At 36.1% G+C, this 17,701-nt stretch overlaps 2 protein-coding genes across 3 annotated transcripts in view; one reads left to right on the top strand and one right to left on the bottom strand.

Annotated features, from left to right (window-relative positions):
• Positions 1-17,701, top strand: part of LOC138701288 (trichoplein keratin filament-binding protein-like) — a 354,032-nt gene that overhangs the window by 113,455 nt on the left and 222,876 nt on the right. For both annotated transcript variants that reach the window (XM_069828022.1, XM_069828023.1), the window contains exon 2: positions 9,938-9,995. The gene's annotated coding sequence lies outside the window, so the exon portion shown is untranslated. The remainder of the gene's footprint in view (positions 1-9,937; positions 9,996-17,701) is intronic.
• LOC138701290 (serine dehydratase-like) lies at positions 635-17,348 on the bottom strand. The gene is made up of 7 exons (XM_069828026.1): positions 17,056-17,348; positions 12,427-12,594; positions 10,096-10,193; positions 7,938-8,062; positions 4,771-4,873; positions 4,561-4,685; positions 635-940 (listed from the first exon to the last, which is right to left on the bottom strand). The coding sequence occupies exons 1-7, from the start codon at positions 17,215-17,217 to the stop codon at positions 723-725; spliced, it is 999 nt and encodes a 332-aa protein (XP_069684127.1). The 5' UTR covers positions 17,218-17,348; the 3' UTR covers positions 635-722.

Genomic DNA, 17,701 nt, shown 5'->3' on the forward strand with positions numbered 1-17,701 from the left:
CCCTGCGTGCTCACTTGCTGGCTCCCGTGTTGTCTACGGTGATGGTTGTTGTTCATACGGAGCTGGCTCTTTTCACAGTTCAAATTGGAAAATCATCTGCTGTTTCATCTGTTGCCAACACTCATGGTCAAAAAGAAACTAAACCGTGAGTGGAAAACAAGTAAAGTCTTACATTAACAGTAGTAAATGTCGTAATAAAGTAATTATGCCATAAGTGCAAAACAGCTAAATTCCGATAATTAATTGTTGTTTCTTAGAAACTAAAGAATATAGAAAAAAACAGGTTTAGTTGGAAAACAACGAACATGGAGACATGGTTTCAGTGGTGATGTTATATGATCATCTTTGGATCCAGCCTACAAACCATCACGAAAAATAGCAAGGAACCTACCTTCGAAATCCAGCAAGCTAGCCATCCACGGAGCCACCAGAGCGCATTACTTCCGGCAAGTGAGCACGCAGACTACCCATCAGCGCAGCCACCTTGGAATCCATCACAGAAACACGCACCGTCTGAACCGGGCTTTAGTTAGTTTTAATCACATTTTCTTGAAAATAACTGAAGGGCACTCACACCCCTTTGTTTCTGACCGCCTCAATTATAGACAGGTTTTATTGCAATTATTAATAAACGTGAATTTACATTCAAGCTTTATTCTTTTCAAAATGAATTAAACAATTTACGTTACAAAAAACAAAAACTTGCGTTGATATCTGTAAGTTTACCCTTGTTCAGGTTTTGGAAACGGAACATTAAACTGCTTCGCCCATTCTTGTAATAGCTGGAGCGAGACACTGCGTCCACCACACACGATTATAACAGCAGGACCTGAATTCAGGTGTGGGATCTTTCCTTCTTTGTGCAGCCTTTCTAATATTCCACTATATAGAGCTGCTAGTGCAGCCCCACAGCCTGGCTCCACCACAGCGTGCTCGTCATCTGCAGATAGAAAGTACAAATTTCAGAAGTATAACCTTATACAAACAAGTTATACTTGTTTCTTGCACACTAACCAAGCGTTCAGTGTTATTTTTGTGTAATTCTGCAGCTCCGTTCTGCTAACGAGACATTTCATGTGCATAAATATATTTATTGCGACAGAAGTGCAAATGTAGCTCCTTATTTTGTGTTTGCATGTGATGTTTGATGTGGTTATATCATGTTAAGGGGAGAGGATGGTAATTTTTAGTGAAAAATGAGTAAATTAAAAAAAATTATTTAAAATACTCTGTGACATGTGTGGAATGCATAGCATAACATTTTGTGGATATTTGTGCCCTTTTCGGATGTTGAGTCGCCATTTTTAAACTTCCTGCATTATGGATTTTTAAATCACTCGCCCACTTTTATTGTTGTTTCCGGTAAATTAAATTTTCAATTTTTTTTTTCTTTAAAATATCCTTTGATATGTGTGGAATGCATTGCATAACATTTTGTGGGTATTTGTGTTCTTATCGGATGTTAAGTCGCCATTTTTAAACTTCCTGCATTATGGATTTTTAAATACTCGCCCACTTTTATTGTTGTTTCCGGTAAATTAAATTTTCAAATTTTTTTTCTTTAAAATACCCTTTGATATGTGTGGAATGCATTGCATAACATTTTGTGGGTATTTGTGCCCTTATCGGATGTTGAGACGTCATTTTTAAACTTCCTGCGCTATGGATTTTTAAATCACACGCCCGCTTTTATCGGTTTCCAGTAACTTCATTTTTTTTTGTTACATTGCCAGACAAAAATGGATATAATTTCTGAACTATTAACTATACGTGCATGAAATTTAGAACACACATTCTTTAGACTATTAGGAAACTTTTGTCTGTAACAGAATTTTGTTAATTGATTTCATTTTAAAAATACGTCCGTTTGTTTGCAAGAAAGGAAATCAGAAAATTGTTATTAAATTTGAATTGTTTATTTTACAAACATAGGGACTAATATCACAATTCTGTTACAGACAGCTTGTAGAACATGCTTTTGCAAATACATTGCAAAAAACTGTTTGAATCTATCTTTAAAAACGGTTTAGATATATCGGTTTTAGTACAATCCTGCATTGGGTATTTTTTTTTTCAAATTTGGACCCCCAAATAATTTTTTTTTCCAAATATTTTTATTTGGTTGAGTTGCCACAGCTATGAACTCTCTACATACAAAAAATTAATATTTTACACCAAATAGGAAAAAAGTAAAAAAAAAAAAATACCATCGTCTTCCCTTAAGTACTTATCTATATGACTGCTATCACACTAATAATTGGTGCAAATTCTTTATACCAGTAGAGATGAAATGAGTGTGGTGTCCATCCATATCTATGGTAACGGCAGCGACAGTGATTTTGAAGAACATCTGTGGATGGCAATGATGATGGTGGTGATGAATTCTGTTAGTGATTGATGACGATTATGATGACGAGTACGTTGATGCCAATAACGTTGATAATGTCGGAAATGATGACAATGACGATGATAATTACAATAATGATGATAACAAGAATAGCAAGAGAAATGATCATAACAATAATGCTTTGGGAAGTGTAAGAGTTGATAAAAATATGTGCAATGGAATATACTATACTTAAGTAATCGTGGCCACTAATACGGAGTATTAAAGAAGTAACACAACCTTATAGGTAAATTTAAATATTTTGTAACAAGTGCTGAAAATGTCCACTATTGTGCGTTTCACTTATACTGTATGTGTACGACGAATCATGTTTGCGATATCCTTTGCAATGTTTCAGTCGATATAATATCCGCATAGTGTTGAATGTTGGCGTTCATGTTCTTGAATTGTGAGAACGGTTTGAATACACAGTGTCCTTGAGAAATCCCCAAAGGAAGAAATCTGGGGATCCTGCCGACCTCAATTGTTCTTAAATATTAGTCGTGCTGAAGATACTCCTTCAAATGATAACATTTGTTACCCTGACAGTATAGACTGTTGCATTGTCCTGTCGAAGCCGTGTCCTATGGGTTTTTTCCTCAGACACTGGCCACAATGTTTCTACCATCATAATATCATATTATGATTCTCATGGTTAATAATGATAATCTTGAAAGAAAATATAGCCTGGAGAAACGAGATCGACGTTTTTAATGGTGGAAATTGAGATCGACGTTTTTAATGGTGGACATTTTTAGCACCCGTCATAGAACATGTACTGTATGTAGGGTGTAAGGGGTATAAGTGCCGTCCTTTTCACAGTCGTCGGGAAAAAATGATGCTGCTTTACGGAAGCGGGAGAGATTAAAATTTTGCATTAGAAAAAAGTTCGTGTGATTTTGTGCAGAAAACCATTATTATTTATTTTTTAGACGTACAATAAAAATGGAGCAATATTGTTACATAAAATGTAAATTTACCATAATGTTCTGTTAACGAGATTGAAAGTTTGTATTTGCTGCTCGGTTTTATGTAAACAACAATATTATCACAGTCTAGTATATACAGTCACGAAGCTCTTTACGTAGGGAATATCCATCTATAGATAGTTCCTAACCAATAGGATCGCTACTATCGCCTTCTCACAGACAATGCGGCACAGTCTACTGGGTGTTCATTTCAAAGTGTGTCATGACGTCACTGTTGTTGGGTCCCCGATTTGAAGCGAGTTTCAGCTTATATGTTAGAGAAGTTGCCTATTATTTAAGGCGTTCTTCAATCTGAACTTGAGAACGTGTACGGTATAACTTGAACGTCGTAGCAACAGATGGCGGTCTGTGTGCTACCATAACCTCTTTCGAACTGTGTTTTGCGCCGGCAAGTCGTACGCAGGGTATTTGTTATCATAGGTTACGTACGGTAACATTCCACAACACAAATCAAATGCTCCGTGTCCATGTTGACCGTCGAAGTTAATGTCAACAAATACGTAAGTAATCGTCGTAACCCTCTCCCCATATCCCGACAGTACATGTTTCCAAACAGTTCACATTCCTGCCACTACCGGCGTTACCGTACGTATCGGTACGTACTCTTCAGAATGAACGCCGTACTTGCTAGGCAACTTTTCTGCCTCTTAGGTTATGCACCTCTGCGGAAGTGTAGGAAGATTGAATTCTCTAGGCTCATCGGCTAGCCACATGACGGCATACAGCGAGCCATGACACATTTTGAACTGAACACCCAGTATTGTTTCTAGTACTCTCATCACCTCAAGCTTCGTGACGATATATACTAGACTGTGGTATTATCATGGTCCGCTTCTGCATTAGAACAGAGCGTCTGTACCGGTATGTCTGTACCCGCTTGATCTGTACAGTGTACTTACAAACCCACTCCTCCCTATCCAGCAACGTTGCAAAACGTCTAATATTGTAAACTTTAATAATTAGTTAAATATTGCAATTAGAAAAAAATTGTAAGGACATTTTTCTTCCTTATGGCATGAATAATCATCAGTTAAAATAATGGCACTTACTCCTTTCATCCCGTATGTCTTCATAATGTGGCGTTAAGCTTACTTTTTGAGCACTGTGTACATCCAACTTATTAACATAACATTTAATAACTGTTTCAGTTCCTTATTTATTATCGGAAAGAAAGACGTTACAAACCTGCAAATCTGATGCAACTTTCAACAGCTTGCGCATCTGAAACGACTTCTGATAAAATATTGTATTGTGGCATTATTTCTAGCAAATGTGGGTCTACTGTTCTGCTGCCCAGACATTTGGCGATGCTGAAAAAGTAATCATAAAATCTTACAAGTGAAATGTATCCAATGCGATAACAATTGTCAGTACAGTTTTAAATTAACTTTTCACCTTGTGATCTCCTCCAGAGCAACTATTTTATTAGCTTTCACCGAGAGATTAAAACAGTCGGTTCCATATGTCTCCATTGCAAGCAAAGGAACGTCTTGCCAACCTGAAATAATAGAGATAGATGAACAATATTGTATTACTTCTTATACGGTAGTATCACAGTCTACTATATACAGTCACGAAGCTTGAGTTTTGAGGGTGCTAGAAACAATAGACTGTGACGGTACTATTTTGCATTGCCTGTAATGAGGTGATATTAGCGATCCTAGTGGCGAGCAACTACCTAATCTTTGCATATTTACTACGTATTGAGCTTCGCGACTGTATATACTAGACTGTAGTAGTATACTGAAATCTGCATAAATTTGTGAACAATAATTATGTTTTTCTTCCATCGTATCAAATAACTTTAGTTTGAATTATAAATAGTTTCGAGGAAATTTTTTTCTTCACCGTTGTGTTGTTCTCGCTACGGTCTGTCAAAATATTATGTTAAAAGTATTTGTTCAGAAAATAGGCCTATATACTACATGGTAGGCCTACTGTATATACAAAATACACTTAAATATTATCCTTTTTTTTTGCATTATCTGGGTACCTCTTCTCTGTTCCGGATAATCGAGAGTATACTGTATATAATAGATGGGTTCGTTCCAACAAGAGGTTCATGTATCAGTTCATGTACGAACCATGGATCATTTTATGCGCTTGCGCTGGTTGGGTATCTGCTACGGGTTTGAAACAGAACTGGATGATGATGGAACGCTTTTTCGGATCATCGTGTATTAAATCCAGAAATGCTATAACTGTTATCATCTTTGCCTGAGAATGGGCTGCATAATTATTATCATTTAGCAGCTAATTCAAATTGCAGAAAATATAATTGCTATAATTTTCTATAAATATAACAAAAAAAAAACAATTTTTCTTTTTAATTATTCATTTATGTACTTTATTAATTATGCTTTTAATCGAAGTTGCATGTTGAAAATGTAAGTAACTATTTCAATACCCAAATAATTTTAATTCTCTTTCTTTTTGGCGAAAATTTAAATTAAATCTCTAGTTTTATCATTCGTCTGCACTGTCACTTTCCACCTTAACCTCAGTTGATCATGTCTTTCTTCAGTATCGAGGAGACGTTGGTGATCGTATGCGCATGTCCGAGACACGTACTCGCTAGTACATGCCTCAATCCGCCGACTACTTCTGATCGTTTCGGATCCATGTCAAAAGTTTGTTGGAACGCCTGACTGAAGTAGGCCTACATGTTTCCGATTCAGAACTGGTTTGCAGTGTGTTAAGGTAAGCGTTCACTACATCGTATCGCACTCTTCGTACGAATCGCACGCAACGGATATTTTAAGTGGAGTGCGTTCACTGTAACGGCTCTACCTCATCGTCACATCGGATTCTGTATCAGCTGTTTAAAACATATGACGTACGATATTGACATTGCTGAAAACAAAGGAATGTTGAGGTTAGGTCAGCGAATAGGGATTATAAAGAATGGACACTTCGCGTCGGTACCTTTGATGTAGCCGGACTGATTTCAATGACCTTCAAGCCAGCTAAAGCGTGAGATTCTGCTTTCTCCCTAGAGTTGGCGCTGACATCACACCAGCTAGCAGTCGACACAGCAGAAATATAACACATATAATTAATATATCTAGGCACATTATGTACTCAAATAAAATAAATTGGATCCATAAAATAATAAATCCGTCATTAACTGTAATGTCTAGACTCTAGAGTTCCTTTATAATGAGAGTTGAGACGTTGACCCCAACAACAATTAAAATATGTAATGATTTGATAGCACTGAAAATGGAAAAACAAAACTCTTAAGAGAAGTAAAACCATATACCTATATTATATACAAATATTAAACGAATTCGATACTTAATTTTATAATGTATTATATTATTTTATAATATAATTTATTGTATCTGAAATATAAAAAAAAAACATATTATTACAACTAGTTTGTCACTGAGAAATAAGGAAAAGCTGTTAACTTGAATTTATTTGAAGCAAAGCGTTACTGGATTATGCAATAAGGTAGGCGATGTTTGGATCCCGTGTCTCAACTCTATTCTCAATTATTATCTTAGCGTATGCTCGATTACACTAACCTCTAGCGCTTGAAAGTGGAACTATACGCTGGCGCACAGAGAAACAAAACACAGGAAAATTCGCTCAGTGTCCATTCTTTATAATCCCTATTCGCTGGTTAGGTCAATTAATCATAAGTGTTAGCGAATAAGAATTTGTAATTGTTTCATGCATCTTAATTGAAGAGGAAGAAACGAAAGAGATATTGGTTACATAATCCTATATATGTAAGAAACGACTTGATTACTGTAATGGGAATGCCTCAAATTATATAATTCTTCGCAGTTTTCTACAAGCGAAATAAGTTTTCCGTCTGCCATTTTGGCGCGACACTGAACATGGCACGACATAATAGTAAAGCTGCGGTTTGTTTACGGCGATCATCGCCGGGCGCACATCGCTGGCGATTGTTGCCTGGAGTTTTCTAGCAGTTAAAATGAATGCGCACGGTTTCTTTACGGCGATGATCGCCAACGCAGATCGTTGGACGCGACGCAGATCGCTGGAGATTGCTTCTGAAGCAAATTCAGTACACACATCACCACATGTTCAATAAATAATCGACATTTAGAGAAGGCCATGTAGAAATTAATATTGAATCGAGTTATGGCAGCAAAACAAATCAGAATTGACAGCGATGTACGCTGATAAAGAAACCACTTCTTGACGATCATCGACGGCGATGTGCGTCAGACGATGATAGCCGTTAACAAACCGTAGCTTAACAGTTGACCAATAAAAATTTATTTATTAAAGAAGGCCATGATCGCACGCATCGGAAAAGTTGCTCATCCGAAAAACGTAGACGGATTTACCGAGAGCTGATGCGTGCGATACGATGTAGTGAATGCGGTTACATAACAGTTACAGTAAAGATTGTCATTTTCCGATCCTGCGATTCGTCCGATGAGTGCGATACGATGTAGTGAACGCTTGCCTTTAGAACGCTTTTTCTGACTGCGCATGCAGACGATGGTTTCGGACGCTAATGACTATTGTTGGAACGAACCTATTAAAAACAGGAAGAGTTGCATAAAGGAGATGGATCTAACCTGCTCTCTTTAGCCCCTGAAGGACACCAATTAGTAGTCCGCCATCCCCTACTGCTACCACAATAACACTGGGCTTGCTTGGTAGCTGCGACACCATTTCATCTACTACAGTGGAGTGTCCTGCCCTGAAAGTTTTCAGTAATTATGCAACAAGAAGTAACACCATTATTGAGTAGACTAAGATACCATTACACCTTTGATAGCCATATTAATTAAATCTTCTTATAATTAACAAATAGGGCCTTTGTTTGTTTGTTTTGTTTTGTTTTTTTGTTTTTTTGTTTTTTTTTTTCAAATAATGCACAACAGAATTCATACGAAAATTTCAAATTACTTCTCACTTGAACTCGTTTTCGTTGTTGTTAACTACTAGTATAGCATTCATTAGTGCTTTATGGTTGTGCTAACTGATAGAGTTAAGGCTCCCCCAAACAGACGCGATACGGAATGCGTTACGATAGCGTTACGATTTTGCGATAAATGTTTTCATTGCGTTCAATGATTGTGTTCACACACACGCGATTATCGCAATATGCGTTATTATCGCAGCAAGTAGAACGCGACGATTTTGCGTTCTATTCTCCCGGAGATGTAGATCGCGAGAACGCCACGCGTTTATTTTGATGCTGGGTTGAAGTGTGTCATTTATGGATTCATCTTCAAAGGAAGAGGAACTTCTCTTTCTTGGATGAGAATCGTCGCAGGCAAAGCAGGTGCAGGTAAGTCCATGGTAGTCATGTATGGTTAAGATAAACAATATAAAAAGGTATAAAGTGATGATTTAGCTTTTCTTTGCCAAGAACGTGAAATAAATAACAAGTACGCCTACCCGATTATAAACTTTATTTTTTTTTTTTTAATTTGCTCTTTTTGTTGCAGGAGGTTGTGGATTCACGAGTTAAATGCCACAAGGGAAGAAAAAGATTAATTTTTTACCTTAGTTCAACAACTAACCTTAGCACTCTTCTAACCTTGAAGAGCCTACTAGTAAAGAATTTCAATGTTTAGAGTACCCATAAAATATCGAATTTTAATGTGAAGTAAATTCAGTAGCAATTTATTCTAAACATACCTACGTCTAATGATTTACTTACATAAGTATATCTAGAGTGTGGTAAGATATTGAAAGTAATAAAACTCCGAGAACCAAATTACATAACTTTTTGTTTCCACATAACGGTACTTTATTGATTTTATATTTCTGCACAATTATTTATAATATTGTACAAGCATTTTGCAATTTGCACAAATATATATTTTTTTCATTTGTGCATTTTTGCGACAGTTATTTATTTTCTACCTTAAACCCCGCGTCAGTCTACAAGCCAGTATGACATCAAATTATAAATAAATAATTGCACTTATTGTTTACATCTAACTTTGTAGCTATCTCCTTCCATTTCTTCTCCTTTTCCATGCCACGGATTTTCCTTTACGAACTCAATAAAAAATTCCACGTTCGTTTACAAGTAATCCGAAATCGCAATCTGTGAGCACAAGTGATATACACCTGTTGAAGGTAACTGGTCTTTGCGCTGTGGCTGGAAAACTAAAATCCGCATATGTGGTCACCCATTACGATAATCTGATTGGCTGGGGACGTTAGAATATCGTATATCGCGGACGCGCCAGTTTGGGCACCTCTTCGCGATAGTGCGATATTGCGTTATCGCGAAATCGTAACGCTATCGTAACGCATTCCGTATCGCGTCTGTTTGGGGAGGCCTTTACTTGTCAACAATGTGACATTGAAACTTGTGTTCAGGTTACTGCCGAGCGACAGTCCTGATATATTGTATTTTATATTTTTTGAATATTGGCTAATTAATATTAACCCGGCATACTGACATTTATACAAATTTCCAGGCAATTTTTCTTCTTCAAGAAAAATTCAGAGAGAGCCGAGCCCGGGAATCGAACCCAGGACCTCCAGATCTGGAAGTCAAATTTGAACTCGTGTAAATTAAAACACTTCTTTCAATAAGACATTTTCTTTGCAGATAAAGGACGTTGACTTCCGTGTCTCTACCAGGTCAAATGGTCGCTTCTGATGAACACGTGAGTATTGTTATGATGTAATAGGCTACTGTTATTTATATTTATTTTTCATGTTACGAGAAAGTACCTGATAGTATAATATAGAACAAGAATTTCTTACCAAATTTCTGGATGTGATGGATTTACATAAGCAGCTCCAGGCTTTTTACCGTGTTCTATTGCATGTTCTTGGGTTTGATTAAAATAGGTTCCCACAACCTGTAACAAATTTTGTATATTTTGCTTAAGGCTAGTGACGTATAGTACAACATTACACTTAAAATACAAAATTATTCGTCTCGCCTAAGCCGCTTTTCATGTGACTTAGTTCATGAAGGTCTCGACTTTTTAGCCGTCCAGAACAAACATGAGCTGTTCGCCTAGTTGTAATTTTACTTACTTATTTTTTATTTATTTGCTTACTTTTTTACTTATTCATTCATTAATTTGTTTATTTATTTGTTCATTTATTTATTTCCGTGACGTGTAACAGCTGTGTCATTAAACATTAAAAATAAATCATTGAAAAAGTAAAATAAAAAGTAATTTTACAGCACCGATAGGCGAACTCACAACCTACGGCATGGGAAAAAGACCACACACCTCATAATGTTACCACAGTCTAATATTATACTGTCACGAAGCTTGAGTTGTTGAGGGTACTAGAAACAATAGACTGTGCCGGTACTATTTCGCATTGTCTGTAATGGGGCGATAGTAGCGATCCTAGTGGTTAGCAACTATCTATAGATGCATATTTCCTACATATTGAGCTTCGTGACTGTATATACTAGACTGTGATGTTATCTCGTCCTTCTGCACGGCGCTGCATGAAGTCCACAATATTATGGAATAGAACCCCAATTACTCTGGTAGCTGTCAATGCACAATAGCAGGGCAATGATTTGTTGTCGGGGTTGTTGCTTTTCTTGTCATATTCAAGAGTAACGACATGACAGATTGTTTTATTTACAGACAGAAGCATTGCTTGGGAGAGTGGGATGTTATTTACTAGAGTTCGGGCATGTAATGTAAGGGACATTGACATATAAATCTAGCTTTTGGAGACATGATGGGGAAATTCGTAATTAAAAAAATTAAGATTGTCGGAGAGTCAAACTTTGAACTATGGTCTGTCCCAGGAATCTGTAGGGTGACTTGAAGCATATGGGGGCGGAGTCTACCTGTGCCGGAGTATATTGCGGGCAGCGTCAGCTCGAGGCCGCTAAGGGATAAGATGCTCGTGGTAGAGAGTTCAGATAGAAATGATCCCCTCCCTGCAAGCGATTTTTAGCTTCGTTCAACCATTGCCTCCCCCAGAGCGGTTATTGGCCTTCACCCTCCCACATACTACTTGCGCAGAGGTCTTATTTTGTCTTTCTACTCTACAGATTCCTGGGAGGGACCATAGTTCTATTCACTCGTTCTGTATACCCGTGCCATACTCTCCTGAAACTGATATCAGTTCGGTATAATGCGTGATTTTTCTGTTCATATTCGCTTCGGCTGATTTTGTTTCTCTTTTCAGTTGTACCTAAAATCAACCCTCCATTCAGTTTTATATCATATTTCACACTCTTATAATCGGCAAATTTAATTGGTTTAATTATGTGTTCTCTGGTGAACGGCAGCTTTGAGACAAGCATGCGCAGTACGATCGTATTATGTATCTGGAGTATCCCCTTCAGACCTGAATTTATATTAAAAACAATTGAAAAAAAAAACTGGTCACATAATCATTCTGGGGATCCAAAATTCCCAAATCAAGTCTTCACAGAAAATCAAAATTTGGGGACAATTTTGACCCCTGGGGCCCCAAAATTTCAAATTTTATTTTTAATTCAGGTATAGAAATGTTTCAAAAATAATATTCTCCATTTCTATCACATTGAATTTTTCAAAATATTTAAAAGTATCCAAGACATTCCAAAAAAGGGAGAAAACAATGTACACTATAATGTACATCAGGCCTGAAGAGATTATACAAATTGTCGGCGGCCCTTTTTTTGCCGCGAAATGTAACTGCTCAGGATTAGGCTATGTTTTCTTCATACCTAATGCTAGAAAGAGGCAGTAGTCTGTAATTCTTCGACCTGGGAACTATTACGCCTATGTGTTCCTGCAATGTAGCAATCGAGTGCTATAATAATTTCTGACATCACGGAATCGATTTCAGAAAGTGAAGAGTTACTCCGTTAAAAGTATTTAGAGTGATACTTAGTACGAAGCTTGATTAAAGCCACGTTAACTCGCAGAAATACATCGATTCATTTGACTTCTGGGTAAAATTGCGATTTAGCGGGCAAGTTACAATCGTGATTTTACGTGTCTTAATCCTGTCATCGCATTTTGTGTTTCTTGAGCAGCATTTTACGAACATTCTGTAGGATACATACACATACCGCATAATCAACCAGTTAGTGATTGTATGATATTATTTTTGTCTTCTTACCTTGACCTCAGCTCCACATAGACGCAGCTTCTGCGCACACAGATCAGGGGATGTTTCTGGCAAATAGACTGTGCACGGAATTCCAAGCAGTTTAGAGGCATATGCTACAGCGGCACCTGTGTTACCAGACGTTGCAGCCACTAGATGTTCACAACCTTCCTCCTTCAACTGATTTGTTCAGAGGAGACAATTAATTACGAAAATAACTGAAGACGGCAGCAATGAGTAATACATTAATAAAAGAATTTATAAAGGACGAACGATTGTATCAGAATTGAATAGTGTTTAGAGGGACCAAGATTCTAAAACAAAGATTCACGTCTATCATGTAACAGTCAAAAGTACAGTGTTACATTTGCAGCAGAACAATGGCATCTAAATAAAGAATTGTATAGATTTTTGCGACGATCACAGAGGAGTTCTAAAAAGGAAATTTTTTTTTTTCACTATATTTATTTATTTATTTATTTATTATTTTGCTAATAATTGTAACATAAAATATATATACAGAAACACTTTAGCTCGCCCCTGAAAGAGTAGAACTCGTGCTCAGGGGCGGATATGAATTAGGCTGTGTGAAGCCGGTTCCAGTACATTCGTTCCACCTCCTCCAAGGTCGACTCTGACATTATCTTCCTTTAGGTATATAATGTAAGATTTGTTTAATCAATTTATCATCTTGGATTCATTGTACAGCCAGCGCAGTGGATGGTTGGAGAATGTAAACATGCCGTAGCCTCTTTCCTCCCCTACGGGCCAACCTCACGGGGAGGTAAAGAGCATGTGGGTGGCCTTGCGCGACTGTTTACATTCTCCAACTATCCACTGCACTGGCTGTACTTGATCCAGTTTGTTTTGTTTGTTTCGTGAACAAGAGTGGTATTGGGGCAGTTTTTTTTAGGGGAAATACAAATATTTGTCATGCTTGGGAAATACTCATGCTCTTTCCAACGAATCTTGATATACAGGGTTCACGAGGATTTGCCGTTACCGTCACTTACGTCTTCCAAATTCTGAACAGCTTTCTATAATATGCTTTTTCTTTTAAATACTGAAGCGATCGAGTAATTTACCCACGTTTCTTGCACCAAAATAATTTAACACTTAAGATTTTTGTAATATGTGAGTTTGAAATTTAGAAATTCACATCAGTTAGAAATATTCGTAATGAAATTATGATCGTGTTGATTTTCTTTTTGGTAAAATAGTCCCTATACACCCGCAAGGACGCATAGTCACACAACGATAATATGTAGTTATTAGTCTAGATTTATTTGTTATTATTCTGACAATTACGAAAGCTGTTTTGTTTACTCACATAATAATCGTGGATCTTCACTTCGTAAATATGTATTGGATGGATATAAAACTCTGACTTGGGATATTAAATGAATGCCTGTTATGGCAATATACTTTGTGCGAGATCGTGCGTATTTGCTTGTTTTCCGCACAGAACCATTACGCGGTAAGTGTGAAATACCACATTCAGTATTCCCAACGTAACACACATAACAATTTCCCTCTTCTAACCGCTTAAGCGCGACATTCATTTTACTGCTTTAGGCTTTTAACATATTATTTTTAGAGACGTTTAACATAGTAATAATTATAAATTGGAAACTTACCACTGCGATTTCACCTAAATTGCAATGTTAATTATTGTTTTTAAATATTTGCAAAAATTAAGTAAAGTCTACTACTCCACGAAACTTATTGCATTCCTGATACAAGTAACATTAAGGAAGCCGTGAAAAAATCAACAAGATTCCAGATGCCGATGTTATTACTGCAATATGTTATATAAATAATATTGTTAAAATATTAAAATGAAAAATAAATAATTACATAACCTTACCGTTTGTTTTAAGTTCGCATTTATAGACTGGGGGAAAAAAAAAGACAGACGTATATCACGGCCTGCTGGAGTATAGTAAACACAGAAAACATTTTATAGCAACAATGTTGAAGAAAGATATTTTAGTTTTCCGAAGTTGCCGCCATTAAACAGAAACTAACATGGAGATATCATTGCAACTAATTAGAAATTCGTCTTTCAGGTATGTAATAAACGATCTTCGCACAAAATAATGTACGCTACACGAGCGGTATATTTGTTTTCATGTCCTCGGAAATTAAAAAAGCTCAACTACGTTTCGCTTTTTCAATCTTTTCCTCGACCATGAAAACGTCAACATACCGCTCTTGTAACGTATATTACTATTACTAGATTATTCCTCTAGAACTTATAGTCTATAGTTTTTGGACAGCCATTCCTATAAGTACTCGTAGATCTTTTAATGCTAAGCAAACATGTTAAATTGATTATTATAAGGTAGCTTGCGAAAAGTATTTTAACACTGACTTTCAGTTGTTTGCGCCAATTGTCAATTGTTTCCCCCCAAATGTCACACGGCAGCAATGGCAACCGAGCAATAAAGCAGTGAAAACAAATTCAAACGTACTTTTAAAAACGATTGTTTTTGATTAAGAGTCGTGCACAAATTAAATTAGTTGCTTCAACAACATTTTATAAGTTGCTGTATGGAACATTTAAGAATTAAATTTAATTACAATATAAAAATTAGAGGCAACAGATTTTTGAACCAGGGACTCTCGATTTGCAGTCGAATGTTCTGCACTGAACTTCGCCACGGCCTGCTTTTAATATTATACTTAATAAAGTCTCACTATTATTCACTATTACAATGAGAGGGAATACAGCAGTGAAAATTCCAGGGGATTTGTCTCTATACCAGCACGGACGTATGGCTGTCTAAAAAATAGTGTATGACAGACATGTTAAAGATTATTTTATTTTGCTCGCACGTTTTGCTACACTCGGCATGTGGTCTCGTTTCAAAAACATCCCTGCTTACAAAATAATATTTATGGTACTTGTGAGGTAAGTGCATCTTTATTGCGCTAGTGGAAAGATTTAAGCACGAGGCATCAGCCGAGTGCTTAAATTACACGAGCGCAATAAAGATCACGCTCACAAGTACCATACGTAATTTTATTCATGACCATAACGAAAAATTCTGTTTTATAAAAGAAAATATGTTGAAAATAAGTCCTCATATAATCACATATCATGGCATGGATTTTAGAATCGATACGTGTACTAGGTAGGTCATGATGTAGGAGGCCATGATTAGTGAAGAATAGTATCTAAGGCGTTGGATAAATAACAAATTATAATTAATTACATAATTTTAATATATATTTTTTTTCATTTTAAACGTGTATTTTCATCTTTTTGAAGTTTCAGGGATTATTTAGAAGTGTTCACGGGTCTAATGTGATTAAAATAATTTCACATTTTACTTCTGTAAACTTAAGAGGAATATTAAAACGTAATTAATCACCGTGTCTGTTTAGCTCAGTTGACTAACGCATATTGTTATAAAATCCTATTCCTATTCCTATAAACCCAATAAACCCAACTTCGCAGGTTCAAGTCTCCTCGCCTCCCAAAAGGTAAATTATTACAAATTAAAAAAAAAAAACCTATTAGATATGGATGCAATGCACAAATTACGACGTAGTAGATAGAGAAAAGAGAAGGAGATTGAGTGTATGTATATTTAAGAAATGGTAATAAAGAAGTAGAGGTAGTGACATCTAGTAACTAATATATTTAACTTCTTGAGTAATAGTTGAATGGAAATAGTAATATACGTTACAAGAGCGGTATGTTGACGTTTTCATGGCCGAGGAAAAGATTGAGAACATGAAAACAAACATACCGCTCGTGTATCGTACATTATTTTGTGCGAAGATCGTTTATTACATACCTGAAAAACGAATTTCTAATTAGTTGCAATGAAATCCCCATTTTGGTTTCTGTTTAATGACGGCAACTTCGGAACACCAAAATATCTTTCTTCAACATTGTTGCTATAAAATGTTTTCTGTGTTTACTATACTCCAGCAGGCCGTGATATACGTCCGTCTTTTTTTTCCCCCCAGTCTATAAATGCGAACTTAAAACAAACGGTAAGGTTATGCAATGATTTATTTTTCATTTTAATATTTTAACGATATTATTTATATAACATATTGCAGTAATAACATCGGCATCTGGAATCTTGTTGATTTTTTCACGGCTTCCTTAATGTTACTTGTATCAGGAATGCAATAAGTTTCGTGGAGTAGTAGACTTTACTTAATTTTTGCAAATATTTAAAAACAATAATTAACATTGCAATTTAGGTGAAATTGCAGTGGTAAGTTTCCAATTTATAATTATTACTATGTTAAACGTCTCTAAAAATAATATGTTAAAAGCCTAAAGCAGTAAAATGAATGTCGCGCTTAAGCGGTAAGAAGAGGGAAATTGTTATGTGTGTTACATTGGGAATACTGAATGTGGTATTTCACACTTACCGCGTATTGGTTCTGTGCGGAAAACAAGCAAATACGCACGATCTCGCACAAAAGTATTTAGTAAAGACATGTTTTTCGTTATGGTCATGGATAAAATGGAATTTTTAATACTTGTGTCAGGTAACTATTTACTAAGCTGGGAATGTTACACAAATTATATAATAGGCTATATAACCTGTATATTTATATATACACACATATACATACACTATATAGTAGCCTACAAGTTCTTAAGCTTCTTACTTTTTGTGCAAGTCGACCAAATCCACGGATCTTGAAGGACCCAGCAATTTGGCAGTTCTCCATTTTTAAGTAAACATCCTTGGACCCCGGCAGTAACTGTGTAAGTGCTTCACTTCGCAGCAGCGGAGTGATAATATGCAAAGGGTTTTCTTCAAAACGCATGTTTGAATGCTTTTTAGCAGGAAGTCAGTATATTTCTCTCTACTAGTGATAACTTGAAGTAATCTTGCTGTACAACAGACTTTATTACTGCTACTGAATCATTACCTCGTTTGCCGAATATGAGACAAGTTTTTATCAGTAACACAAATGAGAAATTACGTAACTATCGAAATGTGCTGATAATCCATGTCACATTGAGATGATAAGGTATAAAAATAAAGTTTTGTAATCCTTGAACTTTGTCAGATTTCGGTGTTGTGTTTGTCTAACGATATGACAGCCATTATGTAAGTAGGCCTAATGGCTGACTGGTTTAAGAATTTATTATTTATTTAGTTATATGCTGTCGTTAGAGTTAGTGTAGAGTAAACATGTTGAAGTTCCATATTGGCATCTTGCCTTGGGAAAATAAATTTCCTACAAATTAATATTATTCTTGAAACAGTAGTCAATAAAATTTTTCCATTTCTTATATTTTCTGTAG

This window comes from Periplaneta americana, chromosome 6 (assembly GCF_040183065.1).
Source record: "Periplaneta americana isolate PAMFEO1 chromosome 6, P.americana_PAMFEO1_priV1, whole genome shotgun sequence".
Classification (NCBI taxonomy): Eukaryota; Metazoa; Arthropoda; class Insecta; order Blattodea; family Blattidae; genus Periplaneta; species Periplaneta americana.